Genomic DNA, 19,405 nt, shown 5'->3' with positions numbered 1-19,405 from the left:
TGGTGTCTGTATCTGTGTGTGTATGTGCGTATGTCTGTGTTTGTGGTATCTGTATCTGTGTGTGTGTGTCTGTTTTTATGGTGTATCGTGTTTGTGTGTATGTGTTTGTGGTGTATCTGTGTGTGTTTATGGTGTCTGCATCTATGTGTGTGTGTGTTTGTGGTGTCTGTATCTGCGTGTGTGTATCTGTTTTTGTGGTGTCTGTATCGTGTGTATGTGTTTGTGGTGTATCTGTGTGTGTGTGGTGTCTGTATCTGTGTGTATGTGTTTGTGGTGTATCTATGTATCTGTGTTTGTGGTGTCTGTATCTATGTGTGTGTGTGTGTGTGTGGTATCTGTATCTGCATATCTGTGTATTTGTGGTGTCTGTATCTGTGTGTGTGTGTTTTTGGTGTCTGTATCTGTGTGTGTGTATGTGTTTGTGGTATATCTGTGTGTGTGTTTGTGGTGTCTGTGTGTGTGTGTGTATGTGTTTGTGGTATATCTGTGTGTGTTTGTGGTGTCTGCATCTGTGTGTGTGTTTGTGGTGTCTGTATCTGTGTGTGTGTTTATGGTATCTCTGTGTGTGTGTGGTGTATGTGTGTGTGTGTTTATGGTATCTCTGTGTGTGTGTACGTGTAGTGTATCTGTGTGTGTGTTTGTGGTGCCTGTATCTGTGTGTGTGTGCGTGTGTCTGTGTTTGTGGTATCTGTATCTGTGTGTATGTGTGCATGTGTGTATGTGTGCATGTGTGTGTGTGTATGTGTGTGTGTGTATGTGTGTGTGCAGCTGTCCCCTCTTCAGATGCCTCCAGAGCAGAACCTGCCCTCCATCACCCTCAGCTCAGCGCCCTGCCCTGCGTGGAAGGAACTGAGACAGTCACAGGCCTGTTCTCCAGCAGCCTGCCTTCTGAGCAGCACTGGGAGGTAACTGACAGCGGTGCCGGCACCTCCGGCTGTCCCTGACGGGAGCAGCTCTGCTTGATTCAATCCCGCACCTCACGCCCTGTCCTCTGGCTGCCCATTCCTACATCTGCTATCCTGGAAACGGCATTCTCCTTTGCTCAGATTTCCATTAGTTGGAGCTGAGAAGTCAAAAGTCACTGATGATGTTTTGTTCTTTGCCAGCTGGTGAAACCCCCTTTCCTCTTGCTATCTAGTGAGTCCCTCTAATTTATTCAAAAGTAGCTACTGAGCACCTACTATGTGCCAGGGAAATACTGGGCACTGCACCTACTGGAGACATAGGGCAGACCCTCACGACCTCCCCTGACAGGTGTTTAGCTTCCATTGCCAACGGTCAAACACTAACTCCATGGTCTCTTAGAGAAATATGCAACTGCGAAGTTCTCATGGGAGAAGTCCTGAGCACAATGGAAGGCATCCTGGCACCACAGTCTCAAGGGTCACAGAGGAAGGGACTTCGGGGCTGAGACCTGCAGGAAGTGAGGGAACTGCAGGCCTGTCCTCACCCAGGGTAGGTGGAGCCCCCAGACGCTGTGATAAGACAGTGCGGAGGCTGGGGTGGGAGGGACTGTGGTCTATCTGAAGGATGGGGGGCACCCAGAGGGGGGCTCAGGAACAAGAGTCAGGCTCTGACCTGACACCCTGTGGCTACAGGGAATGGGTAGGCAGGAGAACAGAGCACAGTGGGGATGGAATCGCAGCAGGGAGGCCACCGCATGATCCTAGCTGGCTGGCAGGACGTGAATGCCACTATGGAGGGTGGAAGAGGGACCAGCGTGAAGGTCAAGTCAGCAGAACCACGGGGAGTTGGGGTAGGAGGAGGCGCAGCTTACAGAGACGGTGCCCCTTGCAGGCACAACCACTAGCAAGTCCCGGGGGTACCGTTCCTTGGAGTAGGAAGACCCGCTCCAGGCAGAGCTGCCTGAAGGGCAAGCACCCAGAGTGGGGAAGGAAAGAAGAGTCCCGAAGAGGCAGGAGAAAGGCCCACTTTGAGAGCTCACAAGGGGACAGAGACCTCAGAGATAACAGGGGAAATGGGAAACTGGGACGGGATGGTGCCCATGCAGCCACAGGGATCCTGGTGGGAGACGGGGGCAGACGGGGCGGGGGCGCTCAGGGAGAGGGCCGATGCTGGGAGGCAGAAGGGTGAAGATGAATGGGAGATGAAGACCAGAGGGAGAGGCCACATAGACAGAGACAGATGTATTACTCAGGGTAGGACTGCTTCTTGGTGTTTCTTTTCTTTTTTTTTTTAAATATATTTTTTTCTTTTTCCTTTAAGATATGAAATTCCAGATCATGGGAGGGAGAGTTTGAAGAAGGAAGAACCACCAATAGAAAGCGGTCCCCAAAGAGGTATCGGGGATGGCACCCAGACAGGAGCACATGTATCACTGCCCAGAATGTGCGTTTCACTAGACAAGTGACCACAAAAGGCAAGTGGGAGCTAAACCCTGCCTCTACTCGCTCACAGAGCCACAGGCCCTGGCGCTGGCTGCATCTCCCTACTCACCCGGTTGATGAGGCCCCTTTTTCTAATTCACACAAAAGCACCCTGAGCTAACAGCAGCTCCAGACCTGCAGAATAGGTAAGCAGACAGATGGGCAAAGGGCCAGACACTTCCTCACCCTAACCCCCAGCCCTGGCCTCCAGGAGAGCAAACCAAAGCCCAGACCCTGACGGAAGAGCCTGAGGAACTGGCACCGTGGCTGACAGGGAGCTGGTCTTCCCTGGGACACCAGGATGCAGCTAAGAGTTTCTCAAATCTCAGGAGTTTGAGTCCAAAAGCCTCCCTGGAGAATGAATGTCCACAAAATAAATCTTACAGAAAGATGCTCTTTGAAGGATTGCAGGATGTGGTGAGGTCATTATCTACAGAGGTCAAAGGTTGAGACATGAGGATGGGACACTTAACACTTCATATTAGAAATCCTGTGTTTCAAACACCTTTCTCAGAAACGCCAGCCTGCTCAAATATCTTCATACATAAACTAATGTACTAGTGACACAATTAAATGTATTACCACACGCTTTAAAAATGGAAATTAAATGTTCCTGATTACGCTGTGTTTTAAATGCTTTTCTCACAGGAGAAAAAAGTGCATTTGGGGTTGACATTTGCTTAAGCAAAATAACTAAAAACAAAGAGGATTAGCATACATTCTATCTCAAACAACAGAACCAGATGTCTGGAGTCTTCATGAATTCACTGTCCACATAAAATGTCCCATACCTCTGGGTTCAGGGATCAGAATAATTTGGATTAAATATTCAGGATTTTGTCTATTGTGAAGAGGAAACACGTTGGCATAAACCAAAAACTGGCCAAGGCCAAGTAGTGAGCTCAAGAGACAGGAGGCGCATGTGGACAGAGGTGTGAAAAAACCCAGTGGTTCTCTCTGAAGATGAGTATCTCCTCCATGTCCCTTCCACTCCTGGGGCCGCTAACAGTCACTTGACAGACAAGCAAGGATCAGGTTAAGCCTGGGCTGCTGGTGATAAAATGAGCTCCGGTGGGCAGCGCCCCGCAGTCCCGGCGGCCGATCTGTGCGGCTGCCCTCACTGGCCACCTCGCTCACCTCTGACCTGAATTCCACCCACCATTGTGCCCTGGAGAAAATTCAGGTTCAAGGACAACAAGCACTAGTCATGTTGCCTAAGGCCATTCTGATTCAGGAAGTCACCTGTGATCCCCTTGACAAAACTATCACTGTTCTTCTCCCTCGGTTTTCACTGTGACTTGAAAATGTCCACTCCTCCCAGAAGTTCAAGGAACTGGACCCCCGGACATGAGCCCAAGGTTCGCCAGCTTCAAAGATCTTGGCCACACACCAGTGAGCCGGGCAGAGGCAGGCTTCTGGTCCTCTTTCCCAGTGATTTCCTGCTGGCCTGACACCAAACTCCACTTTCCCCGAATGAGACTCTAATAAAAGTTTATCAAAACTCCGATGACTGCAAAAGAAACTGGAGATCCGAGGGCAGTCCCAGCTCGAAGCACTGAAGGATCGGCTGGCAACCTTTGCACTGGCACTCCCAGCCTGAGAGTGACTCCAATCTAAACAGCCCTAATTGGACCTCCCTGTGGTTTTCAATTAAAGTGTAAATTGGGAGGGCTGTTAATTTAGGAGAAGATGGGTCCTGGGTCAGCTGAAAATCGCTCTGTCTGCAGAGGCCACATCTCATTAACGTTCTGGGTTGGGGTTTTTGTCCTGCTACTGTTTGCCAGAAAGGGGGGTAGTTCACACCAGAAGAAAGCTGGAGGTCCCTGCAGAGCCCTAGGAAGGCTCATTCTCTATAACATTCTTCAGGCTCAATTCACATTCTCCTTTAGAACAGTGGAAATGAATCAAGATAATTGTTTTTTAAAAGTCTAGTGACATAAGGTAGCTGGACGACGAAGCAGGTCTGTTCACCTAAGCTCTACCGCATTTACGGGCAGTCTGCATGGATCAGGGAGTGAGACGGTCAAGTTCTGAAGGTGACTTCCCCTTGGGCTGGAGGCGGGGCCTCAGTCACAGTTGTTTCCTGGCAGCCCTCCTGGCCAGCCAAGTGCCAACTGTCACCAGCCCGAGGTGACTGATTCATTCCTCTGCCAGCAGCAGGTCAGCTGCTCGGAAACGTGTCAGTGCAGGATTAAAAACAGTGAGTGTGAGGCGGAGTGTAGGGGCGGAGAAATCACTTAAATGACAGAACTCAGGGGAGCAAGTCTGCACAAATGAAATCACCTTCTTAGGGAGACCAGCAGGGGAGACCCAGAACAGGCAGAGATTAGCACACAACATGGGCAGAGGGAGTTACGCCTATCGCCTGCATGTTCCTCTAAACTTCTAATCTGACCCCACTCTCCATCCAGGAGTGGGCTCTCGGCAATGTTCACAAAGGTGACGGGCAAGAAAACCATCATGCACTGTACATAGGGGCAACTGTCACACACATTCTCCACCACGATCACTGTCATCCCCATCATTATCACCACCATCATGATCAACATCAAACTAAAACCAACCCAGACAGCACTGTCCCAACGCATGCAAATACACACTGATCGAAACAAAATAGGAAAATACGTACCCTGCCCCTTGTGGTTGACTTCTTTGGCAGCGATGACTTTGTTTATAACAGTCTGAAGGAAGTCATTCTCCCCTGCCACCCTGGGTGAAAAACGGGATGACATGTTCAGCGGCTTGTGTCGAATGGCGTCGTCCAACGCGAGCCTGGAGGGCACGGGACGACCAAGACCACAGGAGACAAAGGGGCACAGAGACCCATGGGTCACGGTAACAAGGGAACATAAGAGATCATCGTCACCGAGTGCGAGAGGGAGGCATCATGAGTCAACGCACGACAAAGGATGGGAGAGGTGACAAGAGAAACAGGGAAAAGCATTGATCAGGAAAATGCTGAACCACGAGAGGGAACAGAGCAAATGAGGGCAACCCTCTCCCCAGGAATAAACGTGCACCAGGTCTCCACTGCATCTCCATCAGACACTTGTGTTTAAAAAAAGGAGCTTGTCTGAAAGCCACATGGTTGAAAGGCATTTAATCCCAAAGAATGTTTATGGCCATTCCTCCAATTTCAATTAATTCTGAACATAGCATAGGTCAAGGGGCAGGTTGATCTAAAGGGAAAAGCAAAATCAAGATTAAAAAAAAAAAAAAATCCCTGGAACCTAACTGCTTGCAAAGGCTTTCTACTCTACCCTCTTGGACTATGTACACAACAGTCCCTAAAGTGACTACATGTGAGAAGAATGGTTCCGTGTTTGGAGAACACCACTACCTATCCCCACGTGTGGCGCCGTTATGAACGCAGACCACCCGTGTTTTCAGGGCCCATGAACCAGGAGCCTGTGACAGATGCTGTGCTGTACGAGAGACTGGCTACAAATGGGGGGCATGTGCCCAAATAGAAATACCATGTAGCACAGCGAAGTGCACTATGAAATGAGCAAGAAAATAGACAGCATGGCCATAATGTTTAAAATCAATCCTGGGAACAAGGACAGTGCTATCCATCACTTGAGCCACGTGACTCGAGGGAACTGGAGACTGTTGTCATTTACTTCACCAAGTTAAAAAAGACAGGGAGGGAGGGAGACGTGCAATGTGCTTCCTTCTCTAAAACCAACCCTGTGAGATAATAAATCAGTTTTAACGGAGCAAAAAACGGTTTCATTAGCACGACATTTCCCAAAGAACTGGTTTCACTGCTTATTTTGCTATTAAAAATCATGCTGTTCTTTTGTTTCCAACACTTCAAATATTCATCTGTCTATTAGTCTTCCTTTAATGGAGCATGGAGTCACAAATTACATAAGAGTTACACATGGAATAATGTATTTTTCAAGTGGACATTCCACTACAAGATAGAAAAAGACGGCATCAAAGCACAGGCAATCTCAAACAACTCATAACATGTTCTGTGAAAATCGGTGAATCTAAAACTAATAACCTCCCTAACTTTTCAAACAATCCCTCAGGTTGGGTTTGTTTGTTTTTGTTTCTGACTTTTCACAGAGGACACTAGCAGGCAACAGGTAATTTCAACTTAGTGTTACATCTGGGCATCAAGAACCTCTGAGGTCTAATATATAATACAGCATTCAAAACAGCCGGGGGCTGCATTATTTCTCATGAGAGAATGAGGCAATTTAATATTATAATTTTACAAAGGTGTATTTTATTTATGATCTCAATATCTGCCCATGTTCCATGATACTGCTCCCCTTGTTTGCTAAGGAAACTTCCAGATTCTGCAGCACTGTGTTCCCTTTATAAACTCTCCTCACTGGGTGGGACTACAAAACAACATTATCCAGCAGAGCTTTCTGCAGTGCTGGAGATGTGCTATGTATGTGCTGCCCAGGACGGTGCCACTGACCTCCCCTGCTGCTGAACACTTGAAACAGGACCAATGTGACTGAAGAACTAAATGTTTAATGCTACTTCATTCTAATTACTATTATTATTGAGACAGAATCTCCCTCTGTCGCCCAGGCTGGAGTGCAGTGGCGTGATCTTGGCTCATTGCAACCTCTGCCTCCCGGGTTCAAGTGATTCTCCTGCCTCAGCCTCCCAAGTAGCTGGGATTACAGGCGCCTGCCGCCACACCCGGCTAATTTTTGTATTTTTAGTAGTTATGGGGGTTTCACCATGTTGGCCAGGCTGGTCTCGAACTCCTGACCTCAGGTGATCCTCCTGCCTCGGCCTCCCAAAGTGCTGGGATTACAGGCATGAGCCACTGCGCCCAGCTCATTTTAAGTATTTTAAATAGCTACATGGAGCTAATGGTTACCATGTTGGACAGGAGAGTAAACCTAAAGCATTTAAGCCACAGAGAGACCCTTGCCTCTAGTTGTGCATGGTGACATACATATAACTTAACCCTGACTCCCAGCTCAATAACGCAGGGTTTGCTGTTATTCTTATGTCAAGAAGATAGCAAAATCTCCTGCTGAGCTGTACAAAAAGCCTTAGGGTGCTATGTGACCAGATCGCCCGCCTGCAAAGAAAGCCATACTCTTCCTGTCTCAGCCAGTGGCACTCAAGACCCAGAGTCGTCGGGTGGGGTTGAGTGCGGTGGTCCGTCACCAAGGATGCGTGGGGCAGAGGGAAGCCAACCTCATATCTCCGGGCCCCCAAGGACAGGGCTCCTTCAGCCACCCAATTACTACCCGCCTCCTAAACCCTTCAGCCAACAGCTGAAAACCGTAAAATTTCTAAAATCTGAAATGTGTTTCAAGTCTGAAGTCGATTAAGAATAAAAATGAGGGAAAAGTGAAACTGCAGAGCACTATGGCAGGTGGCTTCCACTGCCCTTACCATGCCTTCTCCCCTAACATCACCACCCAACCCCACGCCCAGGAGGAAGCTGTCTCTTACAATTAACCTCAACCATCTGGATTCCTTTTTCTCTCCTCCTCCCTCTTGCTTCCACACGAGGGAAATAAACGCCAATTCTTCCCACCAGTTCCCTGGGTTCTACCCACAAATCAGATAATCAATTTAATGAATCTCCTCCAAGAGCTTTTTCTCAGCTTCCATGCCTCTTTAAAGACTTCAGGTCAGAGCTAGAGAAAGCCTAAAAACGAACACAGGCTCCACGCTAAGCAAAAACCGAGACACAAAAATCAGCAGTGTGATTATATGCTTTAAAGCATTATTTCTCGCTTTAAAATAATTCATCATAATTTTGTTTGTTTTTTTTATTTTAAAAACAGCAACCTCCTATGATGAATTTGGAAGTATTGTGCTTTGAAAATACAAATAGCTACTAGAATAAATCAATTATGTAAAGAAACATTCAGGCTCAGAGCAGAGTTGTAACTCTGTGCCTTCTATATAAGGCAATTCAGTGATTACAAGTAAAATCTCCTACTTCCAGGACCATAAACAAACTTTGACCCAGGATTCTTATGGCTACAAAAAATTCCATGTACTACAGCAGTGACTAAAGAGGTTTTTCATAATTATAAAATAATCCTTAGTTATGTTTATCCATCTAATTATAAAGATAATTATTACAAGCCTATGTTTTCCACATTATATCTGGCTAAGTACTTGAATTGCTCCATACTTACGGCTGAAAGGGAATGAAATGCTGCTTATCTTCATCGTCTACTTTTCCATTTATTGTATCTGTTACATCCATCACTGGAGACAAAAAGAGAACACAGACTGTTTTGGCTTAAATGCTATAATCACAGAACACAAACAAACAAACAAAGGAACATCAGAATATCTTCTGGCAAACAACAGCAAAAGCTCTTTTCTCATAGTCAAGTCTAAATTATTTCCATGCTTGAAAGACAAATTAAGTTATCAGAAAATGCTGGCCCAAATGGAATTGGGGCTCAAATGGCAGAGTTCCATTTAATAATTTCCTTTGCCTATTATCCAACTGTCACCCTAGAGCTGCCCCGTCCAACAGAACTTTCTGTAATGATGGAAAATGTTCCATTAACAACAAGCAACGAAAATGTGAAAGCATAGGCCAGGCGCAGTGGCTCACACCTGTAATCCCAGCACTTTGGGAGACCAAGGCGGGCAGAGTGCTTGAGCCCAGGAGTTCGAGACCAGCTTGGGCAACATGACAAAATCCCATCTCTACAAAAAATACAAAAATTATCCAGCCATGGTGGTGTGCGTCTGTAGTCCCAGCTACTCAGGAGGCTGAGATGGGAGACTTGCTTGGGCCCAGGAGGTGGAGGCTGCAGTGAGCAGAATTCACACCACTGCCCTCCAGCCTGAGTGAGAGTGAGACCCTGCCACAAAACAAAAGAAAAAAAGAAAATGTAGAAAGCGTGATGGAAGAACTGAAAATTTACTTTTATTTCATTCATTTAATTTAAATTTAACTAGTCACATGTGACAAGTGGTTACCATGCTGGCCAGCACTGTTCTGAAGCCTCACATTTTTGCTTTCCCGCAAACAATTAAGCCAACAAGTAGCTACCATTTACCAAGCACCCACCACATGCTGGTATCTGTCGACGCTCTTTCAAGAGGACACTTCAAGGCAAATCCTCAGTCACCTACCGTACTGACAAGAAACTGAGGCTCAAAGACAGGCATGAACAAGCATGCTCAAAGTCTACAGCGAGAAAGTCTCCAAGACCCAAGCTCTTTCAATCCTATTAAACTGCCTTCACAAACACACCCCCCGGGAGGTCCAGGCTTGCTAACATCACAAGAAAGGCTAATATCCTTTGCCATCTTCTTGTGTTAAAAGACATTCCCTGATGACATTCAGGGGTAAACCCAGACACACTGTCTACCTTTCAAACAATGCCTTTTGCCCTTGGTCATGACAGAACAAGAAAGTCCAAGAATAACCCCAGATGGCCCGGGTCACTTTCCCTGTGTCTGCTACTGCTCCGCCGCCACACTGGACTTAAGAAAAGAGAGGAAGATGCCTTGTTTATTTTCTCTGCACAAGAGCTTTCCCCAGAAGGGTCTCTCTGTAGCCCAGCTCTGCGTTCAGGTAAGAGGATCAGTCTAAATATATTTTGTCCAACATGTAAGTAATCATATATTGAAAATTTTCCTTTCTACCATCACCATCACCACCCTCCAAAAAGGAGGAGGGATACATAGAACCAAAAAAGCAGCATCCTCATCCCCTACTTGGTCTGGTGGAGCCCCAGGGGCCTCAGCAGTGTGTCCTAAGAGATGACACCCACACTCACTCCACTCAACCAAGGGGACTCAAAGAGCCAGGAGCCCACGGCTGTGTTTGCAGATACAGGTCAAAGAATCCCAAATAACTTGCAACATCAAATGACAGCTGCTCAGAAGATGCATGGTCTGGACACGGGCCCTCACCTGGCCTGGGGGAAGCGTTTCCCAGCTTCCAGCACTCTTGGCGGTGACTGACCCACACGCGACTGACTGCAGCACCCACCTTTTTACCTTTTTCCAAGATGCCCGAGACCACCAGTTCAGCATCCTTCAATAAACTCATTTAGGCAGCAGCCCACGATGAGCCAGAACCAAGGGAGTCTGACCCGAGCAGGCCCACCCTCACATGCCAGCTGGTCCTGGGTGGCCTTGCTGGGTGCCTGCAGAGCTCCTCTCTGCCATGGGACTCATCTCACCAGCTGACCATGGGACTCCCTTGCCACATCCCCAGTGCCCAGCCCTGGAACACAGGACCATGTGCAGGAAGGCAGCAAACAAGCGGGAAACGCAATCAGAGCCTGAGCACCCACAGGTGGAAAACACCCCGAGTCCTGCAACCATCCTGAGCCTCGAGGAGAAGGCCTTGACGTCACCAGTCATCACCGCTCATCGCACTTCCCAGGGACTCCCCTGACTGCTCTTCCGCACACAGCCCCACGCAGAGGGAGTGCTCCCTGCAGTTTGGACAAGATGTCCCTGACACCAAAGGAGGAAATAAAGGACTTGGGGGAAAAATTCCCCCAGCCAGCCAGCCCAGGGTCTCTACATTCAGGGAAGAGGATGGTAAAAAGACAGAGTCCAGCTGAAGTCAGTACAGCTGTGTGAGGGAGAGGCCGGGTAGACAGACGGCACCGCGTGATGCTGGAAGACAGAGGGCAGGAGAAGGAAGGAGGCAGTGGCGTCGGGACAAGAGTGACAGAGGCCCAGGGCCAGCACAGGCAGGAGGGCAGAAGGCAGGAGGTGAGAAATGTCTCGCAGGGAGAGGGGCTGATAGCTCAGTCCCACTGGTGGGGCTGCATCAGGATGACTTGCTCACGGCAGATGGACCCCCACACCCTGCGAGTCAGCAACTCCGCTGCAGGGGCTGGCCTGGAAACAGGCACAGGTGGGATGCTTCAAGCCCCAGGATGCTCACTGCGTAGCTACTACACCGCAAGGCTGAGATAACCTCAGAGCCCAAAGCAAAGGACTGCTGGAATCACAGGACTACAGGCTGAGCCATTGAGAAGCCAAATTTTTGAATAATGCTTAATAAAAGGACATGTTCATAAGATAATGCTAGGTTTGTTAGAAAGATAAAAGTATATGCAATGCAAACATACTTACTACTGAACTGCACACCTAAAAATGGTTAAGATGGCAAAAAAGGGACTAAAAAGACATTTAAAAATCAATCAGTTAAATAAACAAATACATGGTAGGACGGGATATTGTATTTAAAAATCATATGCCACACACAGAAAAAAAAATTTGGAAACAAACATATCAGAATAAACATGAGGTACTACCCTGGCTATGTAAAACTATGGATAATTTATTTAACTACACTTTTCCATAAAATTTCCATTATTTTTACAATTTTCTATCTTTTAGAAAAAGATAGAAAAGGTTACATTATAAAAAGGTTAAAAGACAGAAATGTGACACATTCTTTTCAACCGAAGACTAAGAACTGTAGACTTAAAGGTCCATGGACACGTTCTCATTTTAAGGAACTGAAAACTCTGTTAACACAGACACGCAGAAGTCATTCTGAAGAAAGCCTCAAAATTAAATTTGCATGTGGAAATTGAAGTAGCCTATGAACAGATAGAATACGATTACCAAAATGTTGATCAACCTTCTCAGATGTGGGAAGCATCCGTTCTATCCCTTTTTTTTTTTTTTTTTTGAGTGTCTCACTCTGTTGCCTAGGCTGAAGTGCAGCGGTACAATCACGGTTCACAGCAACCTCAACCTCCCAAACTCAGGCAATCCCTCCTGCCTTGGCCACCCCAAGCATGCGCCACCACGACCGGCTAATTTTTGTTTTTTTGGGTAGAGATGGGGTTTCACCATATCGCCCAGGCTGGTCTCGAACTGCTGGACTCAAGCAATCCACCCACTTTGTCCTCCCAAAGTGCTGGGATTACAGGTGTGAGCCACTGCACCCGACCAAGTATCCTTTCTTAGTAACAAAGAGAACATCTGGTTGGACAACACACTGAATAAGTTAGAAGCAAATCCTATTAAAAAATATTCCCCAGATGTGCTGAATGCCACCATGTGATAAGCGGGGCAGAGCAGGGAGGGCAAGGTAGTCTGGTGGCAGCAAACTGCCAGTCACTGAGTGGCCCATAGTGACAAACAAGTGATTTTGGTTAAAGTAGAGATTCTGGTTTACCTGGACAGGAGTGGGGCTTGTGCAAGACTTTTTTTCTTTTTTTTGGGGGGGGGGGCGCAGGGGGCCGTTGGGGGGGACAGGATCTGACTCTGTAGCCTAGGCTGGAGTACAATGGCACGATCATGGCTCATTTGCAGTCTCAACCTCCCTAGGCTCAGGTGATCCCCCCACCTCAGCCTCTTGAGTAGCTGGGACCACAGGTGAAAGCCACCAAGCGCCCAGCTAACTTTTGTATTTTTTAATAGAGATGAGGTTTCACCATGTTGTCAGGCTGGTCTTGAATGCCTGGGCTCAAGCGATCTGCCTTCCTCAGCCTCCCAAAGTGCTAGGATTACAGGCATGAACCACAGCACCTGACCAAGAATTTTTATTGATAGCTCGCAAGATTTTTCTCATATTCAGTTAGGATTGAGAACCACTGCATTAAGATATTTACTTTTTGTGCCAAAAATTTACATAGCCAGATCACATAATGAAATGTCTCAGAGAAGAGTTTCTAGTAGGAAACTGGAAACTCCACAAGCAGAACGATCAGGTCCTTACTTTTGTTTTCTTTTCTTTTCTTTTTTTTTTTGAGATGGAGTCTCGCCCCATCACCCTGGCGTGATCTTGGCTCACTGCAACCTCCACCTCCCCAGTTCAAGCAATTCTCCTGCCTCAGACTCCTGAGTAGCTGGGATTACAGGCACACAGCACCACGCCCAACTAATTTTTTGTATCTTTAGTAGAGACAGGGTTTCACCACACTGGCCACACTGGTCTCGAACTCCTGACCTCATTATCTGCCTGCCTCGGCCTCCCAAAGTTCTGGGATTAGAGGTGTGAGCCACTGTACCTGGCCTTTTTTTTGGGGGGGAGGGGGGACAGAGTCTCTCCCTGTTCCCCAGGCTGGAGCGCAGTGACACAATCTTAGCTCACTGCAACCTCCGCCTCCCAGGTTCAAGCAACTCTTCTCCCTCAGCCTCCTAAATAGCTGTGACTACAGGCATGCACCACCATGCCTGGCTAATTTTTTTATTTTTTGTAGATAGGGGGTTTTACCATGTTGGCCAGGCTGGTCTCGAACACCCAAACTCATGTGATCTGCCCACCTCGACTTCCCACAGTGCTGGGATTACAGGCAGCGCCCAGCCAGGTTCTTACTTATAATGTACAGACACACACCAGCTGAGCAGGTCTAGAAAGGCTGGCCCCTCTGGAGTGAGCACAGAGGCCACAAAGGCTCAGTGCTCAGTGCTTGGCACCAAGGGATGAACAGGACATCCCCACCCAGGGCATGCAGTGGAGCCAGGCAAACCAGCAACTGCTAGGCAACTGTGACACCAGAAGGGACAGAGAACTCAAAGGACCCGGAAACCCAACATTAACAGCTGCAGGCCTGAAATCTTCCCACAGAGGAAAACAAATGCCTATGGGTATCTCTGAAGCACTTCACACAGGTTCACACAGGTTCACGCAGGTTCATGCAGGTTCACACAGGTTCATAAAGGTTATACATGTTCACGCAGGTTCACACAGGTTCATGCAGGTTCATACAGGTTCATAAAGGTTCACGTGGGTTCACACAGGTTCATAAAGGTTCACACAGGTTCACGCAGGTTCACACGATCTTAGAGGTTCACGCAGGTTCACACAGGTTCACACAGTTTCACACAGGTTCATGCAGGTTCAGAGGTTCATAAAGGTTCACGCGGGTTCACACAGGTTCACACAGGTTCATAAAGGTTCACAGAGGTTCACGCAGGTTCACACAGGTTTATAGAGGTTCACACAGGTTCATGCAGGTTTATGCAGGTTCACACAGGTTCTTTGCAACCCCTAAGTGAGGGGGGACACCCCATGTGCCAGTCAGAGCAGAGCAGTGAGGAGAAGCCACACTCTGGAAAATTCACGAGCAAGATGACAAGGCTAGAACTTGTCCCCAGGTGGGTTTTCAGAAGCCCCGATATCAGTGGGTACCAGGGACACAAGACAGGAAGGGAAGGAACCAGAGACCAGTCCAGACAGGAGGAACCAGGGACCAAAGGGGGTGTCCATGTGATCAGCAGATACCAGGGGACAGAAGTCCCTGGAGGCCACACAGCCAGGGATCCAAACTCCAGGGACCAGATGTAGTGTCTCAGCCAACACTACACAGGTGGGGGCTCCAGAAACAAGGAACTATGTCCAGGCTGCCCGCCCTGCCCCAATGAATAACCCAGGCTTCTGTAATTCATGGAGAACTCCAGGAGCTGGGGGGCCCAACCTTACTCTAGACCCCACCGAGCAAGCATAAGTGAGCATGTGAGAAACAGTGAAAGGCCACAGTGGTGTCAGCTGAGCCCATGCCCATCACCCTCTCCATCCATTAGTACCTACTTTCCTGGAATATCAACCCAATGAAAACTGAAAAATATTCCAAATTTTTAAATTCCAAAAATTTTAATCAAAAGAAGGTAAAAACTGTCAGCCTGTGGTCTACATTTCATCTTTAAGAAATATAACTATGCATTCGTAGGAACTTATGACACAATCCATCTTGTAATCTAATAACCAGAGAATGTGTAGCTCTGCGGTTGAAAAGAGGAGCGACTTCCGTGTGTTGTCAAAGACGTCTCTGATTGCTCAAATGAAGCCAATTATGCCTGAGACAAAAATTAAATATTTTCTTAAAACTACCATCAAGGTGGAAAAGAAAAAAAAAATCCTGGAAAATGAAAGGCATTTTAAATATAACACTAGATTACATGTAAAAGATGCTACAGGCTCTGACAAATAGAGGGGCAATTTTCAAGTATGTATTCAAGTCATGACATGAAAATGTTAGCACGGCATGCGCCTGTGGTCCCAGTTACTCAGGAGGCTGAGGCAGGAGGATCACTTGAGCCCAGGAGGTCGGGGCAGCAGTGAGCTGTGATCACACAGCCTGGGTGACAGAGTTAGACTCTGTCTCTTAAAAACAAAAAGACAGAGAGATGAAAATGCAAAAGGATTTCCCCAGCCCAAGGCTGTGGGGACTTCAGAAAGAACACCTCACCCTCACCATTTCACTCACAAATGGTAAAATCATTGGAACACTCCGTTAGTTAGCTCTATGTGTAAATTGAATTCAAGTAAATTGAATTAATATGCTGCTCTCATAATGTCTATATCGCTGCTATTGCTTACTCCTTATGATGTAGTAAGTCATTTATTTAAATGATTTGAAATATTTTTCCAAAAATTCCAGGCGGAGCACAAAGGACTTTTAGGATGGTGAACCTACCCAGTGAGAGACTACAATGGTGAATATATGGTATTATTCATTTGTCGAAACCCACAGAAGGCACAACATCAAGAATGAACACTAATGTAAACTACAGACTTCACAGGGCGACGATGTGTCAATGTGGTTCACCAACTGTAATCAATGTACCAATCTATGGGGGATACTGATAATGGGGAGGCAGGGGGAAGGAAGGAGAAATATATAGGAACTGTCTGTATTTTCTGTTCAATTTTGCTTGAACCTAAAACTCTTCTAAAAATAATGTTTATTTAAAAGGCAGGGGGGATGGACTAAGTTAAGAGTTTCCTGGTAGCCAAGGCAAAGAATGTCTTCCATAGCTGTTCATACAAAAAAATGCAGCTGTGTGTCAAGAATCAGGAACTTTTCCCTCGTAAATATCCATATGAATCCCAAAAATCACAAAAATTAAAATAAATATCACAGTGCTGGGTAATGAAATTGTACTGCAACCATAAAAGAGAAAAAACCACTTCCCAAAACTATGAAAAATGAGAGTCACAGTGAACTAGGGCAAATAATCAGAACTTCCTGGGTATGCCTTTATCTTTCCTCAACAGAGATAATTGGTCTTTCACATTCCTCGTGCTGTCACCAAAAATAACAGAGCAACAGCAGGGTGGAGGAAGAGCACCAGCACGGTGGAGGAAGAGCACCAATGTGGCAGATAAAGAGCACCAACATGGCGGAGGAAAAGCACCAACATGGCGGAGAAAGAGCGCCAACATGGCAGAGGAAAAGCACCAACATGGCGGAGGAAGAGCACCAACATGGCGGATGAAGAGCACCAACATGAAGCTAACCGCGTTCTCTTCACGGTTTGCCTTTCTTCCTCTTCTTCGTTGCTTTGACCTTCCTGCACATATCCATTCTTATGTCCATCACCAAGACCTGAAAACCTCCACTGACTGGCTTCCCTACGGACTGAGAATATGGGTCAGGATCTCTCCCAGGGAAAGATGGGATCCACTTTAAAACCAAATATATGATTTATATCTGAAACTTGAGGACTAGAGCATCCTGAGCCTAGCAGGTCAACTTGAAGCCACAATGAAAATAACTAATAAATATATTTTTTCTCTCCAGCAGAAAAGCTTATAAATCACAGCTGCGCATTGTCCAATCAACATTCAACAGTGATTCTTTTGAAAGTGACTGCGAAGATCTGAAACTCTCAAGGAAACACAGAGAAATAGATTACCAGCCACTCCAAAAGGTCGCCGCAACCCCGAGGTCAGTTTCCTGGTGTTGTTGTCCCTCAGCTCCATGCGACCCACGCGAACAATCTGACAGACAAAACTGATTTTCTCCCTTTTCAGGTCTTTGCTTCCGAGGTCCTAGAAATATTAGTTTCCATAAATTATTTTGGAGACCCATTATTCAATGCAAGCTCCAATGAAAAGGACAGTAAAAAAATGGATTGAGACTCTTCTCAGACCAGTTTTTGTCATTTTAATCAGTTATTCATATGACAAAAAGGAATTTAATAACAATAGTCAATTACTGTTAAGTGAGCTTAAGATACACATTTAAGGGCTGGGTGCAGTGCCTCACACCTGTAACCCCAGCACTTTGGAAGGCCGAGGAGGGTGGATCACGAGGTCAGGAGTTTGAGAGCAGCCTGGCCAACATGGGGAAACCCCATCTCTACTAAAAATACAAAAAATTAGCAAGGTGTGGTGGTGCATGCCTGTAATCCCAGCTACTTGGGAGCTGAGGCAGGAGAATTGCTTGAACCCAGGAGGCGGAGGTTGCAGTGAGCCGAGATCACGCCATTGCATTCCAGCCTGGGTGACAGAGCAAGACTCCGTCTCAAGGAAAAAAATAAAAACGATACACAGTTAAAAGGTACATTCCATGTTAATGGGGTAAATCTTTGTCACGGTGATTCTAAGGGTGGCTAGAGACTCAGAAGATTTCTGGAAATGCACTCTATTTAGTAATACTAAATTAACCTGTATACAGGCATCCCAGGGACCCATGTTCTAGTGTCGCAGGAAGGCAGACAGAAATCACTAAAAGTAGTCCTTAGAATGGTGGCCAATTCAACTAAGCATCTTTGGGTGCACTTACAGTAAACACGGCTCGCAAATTATGTAATCTGTCTATGTCTTTAGGTAATCCTGAACTGGACCAGCGAACCAGGTAGTTCTCACTTGAAAAATGGAGAAATAAAAGCAAGTTAATTTTCCAAATAACAGGGTACCAAATGTACATCCACATTGCTTCATAATTAATACCATGTACGTGCACTATACAGACAACTATTGAGTTTATAAATATCAAAAGTATCACATACAGCTACTCACCAATTAACATCCACAGCACAAAAACCTTGCCAAGTTTTAATGTGCAATGTCTTGGGTTGTCACTGTAATGGAACTACTTGCAAATGGTATTTCTAAGTTGGTTTTTTTTTTTAAGAGCCTATTTGTTCATTTAGAATGACAATACTATAAAATTCAGCACAATGCATGTTTATTTCAAAACCTATGACAAACCAAATACATTGTAAAATAAAAACTGCATCCTATGTCAAGAGGAAACAGTCTTTATCAGAAGTGAGAATAAAATCCACTCATATTTTTCTGTATCATTCACACACTAAGTTTTCAAATTTTGAATAATACAAGTGAAGATACTAGAGTTTTAACATATACACAGACACACACATAATTCATACAGAGTTGAACCACAATGTTTCCATCTGGGCAAAGAGAAAGTTATACTGAAGGCTAAGCAGGAAAAAATAGACTTACAGTGTTTTCATTTAACAAATATTAACTGACAGTCTGTATGTGGCAGGCACCATTCTAAATGATGCATTCCAGCCAATCATCTTGCAGAAAAAGCAACAAGACAAAACTCACAGAAATGGCATTCATAGAAACCAAATTTTGAAAAATGGAAATAGTGATATTTGAGGGACCAGGATATATAAAATCTTACGAAGACAACTTAGGAAACAAAGTATTACTTCAATCTTCAGCTACACTCTTAAGATACAACCAGAGTGTACCTGCAACTGCTGTAACTCTACAAGCAAATAGCAATCTACACGCCAGAAGGTTCACCCTGACCCAGAGCCCAACCTGGCTGCCATCCCACTGTCTAAGACAGCTCTTGACTCGGCTGCTTGCTCATGTCCGGCAGCCATTCATCCAAGGCCTCTCAGCATGAATGGGACGCTTCAGTGGCTCTGATCCCAAGTTCCTAACACTAACCAAAGAGGAAAGACGGCAGCCAAGAAATGTCACCCACCTGATGAATTTGGACTCCACAGGGTCATATAGAGACATGAGGACTTCAGCATCTTCTCCTATTTTACAAACCACATTTTTGAGGTTCACAAACAAGGCCAGAGAAGGGGTTGCAGCAAACTTGGCTTGTCTGTTAATATCTATGTTCTGCTTTTGAGACTGTGTATGGAAGGAAACAGAAAGTCAACCCCAGCAACACTCATCACTAACACTTGCTTTCTTTATTCCCTACAGAATAGAAAATTGTAATAACTCATTGGCATAACCCAGCAAAGCCCTTGGTGCAGTGACTTCCTTATCTCCCCTGCACATTCTTAAATCATGCATTCACACAACAGACAAAAATTGTATCCTGTGCAATTGCTGTGCT

General features: G+C 46.1%; 1 protein-coding gene and 1 long non-coding RNA gene across 3 annotated transcripts in view; one reads left to right on the top strand and one right to left on the bottom strand.

Moving 5' to 3' along the window:
- The window catches only part of DOCK1 (dedicator of cytokinesis 1), a 565,813-nt gene that overhangs the window by 450,236 nt on the left and 96,172 nt on the right, over nt 1–19,405 (bottom strand). Inside the window, exons 8-12 of one of the 2 annotated variants that reach the window (XM_019035115.4) lie at nt 19,037–19,194; nt 17,849–17,930; nt 16,977–17,112; nt 8,528–8,600; nt 5,017–5,096 (exon numbers count right to left, since the gene is read on the bottom strand). In XM_019035115.4, coding sequence (XP_018890660.2) covers nt 5,017–5,096; nt 8,528–8,600; nt 16,977–17,112; nt 17,849–17,930; nt 19,037–19,194 — 529 coding nt within the window. Of the gene's footprint in view, nt 1–5,016; nt 5,160–8,527; nt 8,601–16,976; nt 17,113–17,848; nt 17,931–19,036; nt 19,195–19,405 lie in introns of both variants that reach the window. The other variant, XM_019035114.4, reaches the window with a different exon arrangement.
- Nucleotides 15,716–17,009, top strand: LOC134759252 (uncharacterized). Its single transcript, XR_010135309.1, has 3 exons — nt 15,716–15,773; nt 16,336–16,593; nt 16,865–17,009. It is a non-coding gene; the product is annotated as an uncharacterized lncRNA (long non-coding RNA).

The sequence above is a fragment of the Gorilla gorilla genome, chromosome 8 (genome assembly GCF_029281585.2).
Source record: "Gorilla gorilla gorilla isolate KB3781 chromosome 8, NHGRI_mGorGor1-v2.1_pri, whole genome shotgun sequence".
NCBI classification, from domain to species: domain Eukaryota; kingdom Metazoa; phylum Chordata; class Mammalia; order Primates; family Hominidae; genus Gorilla; species Gorilla gorilla.
Note: the sequence above shows the minus strand (reverse complement) of the source record. Positions and strands in the feature narration are given on the sequence as shown.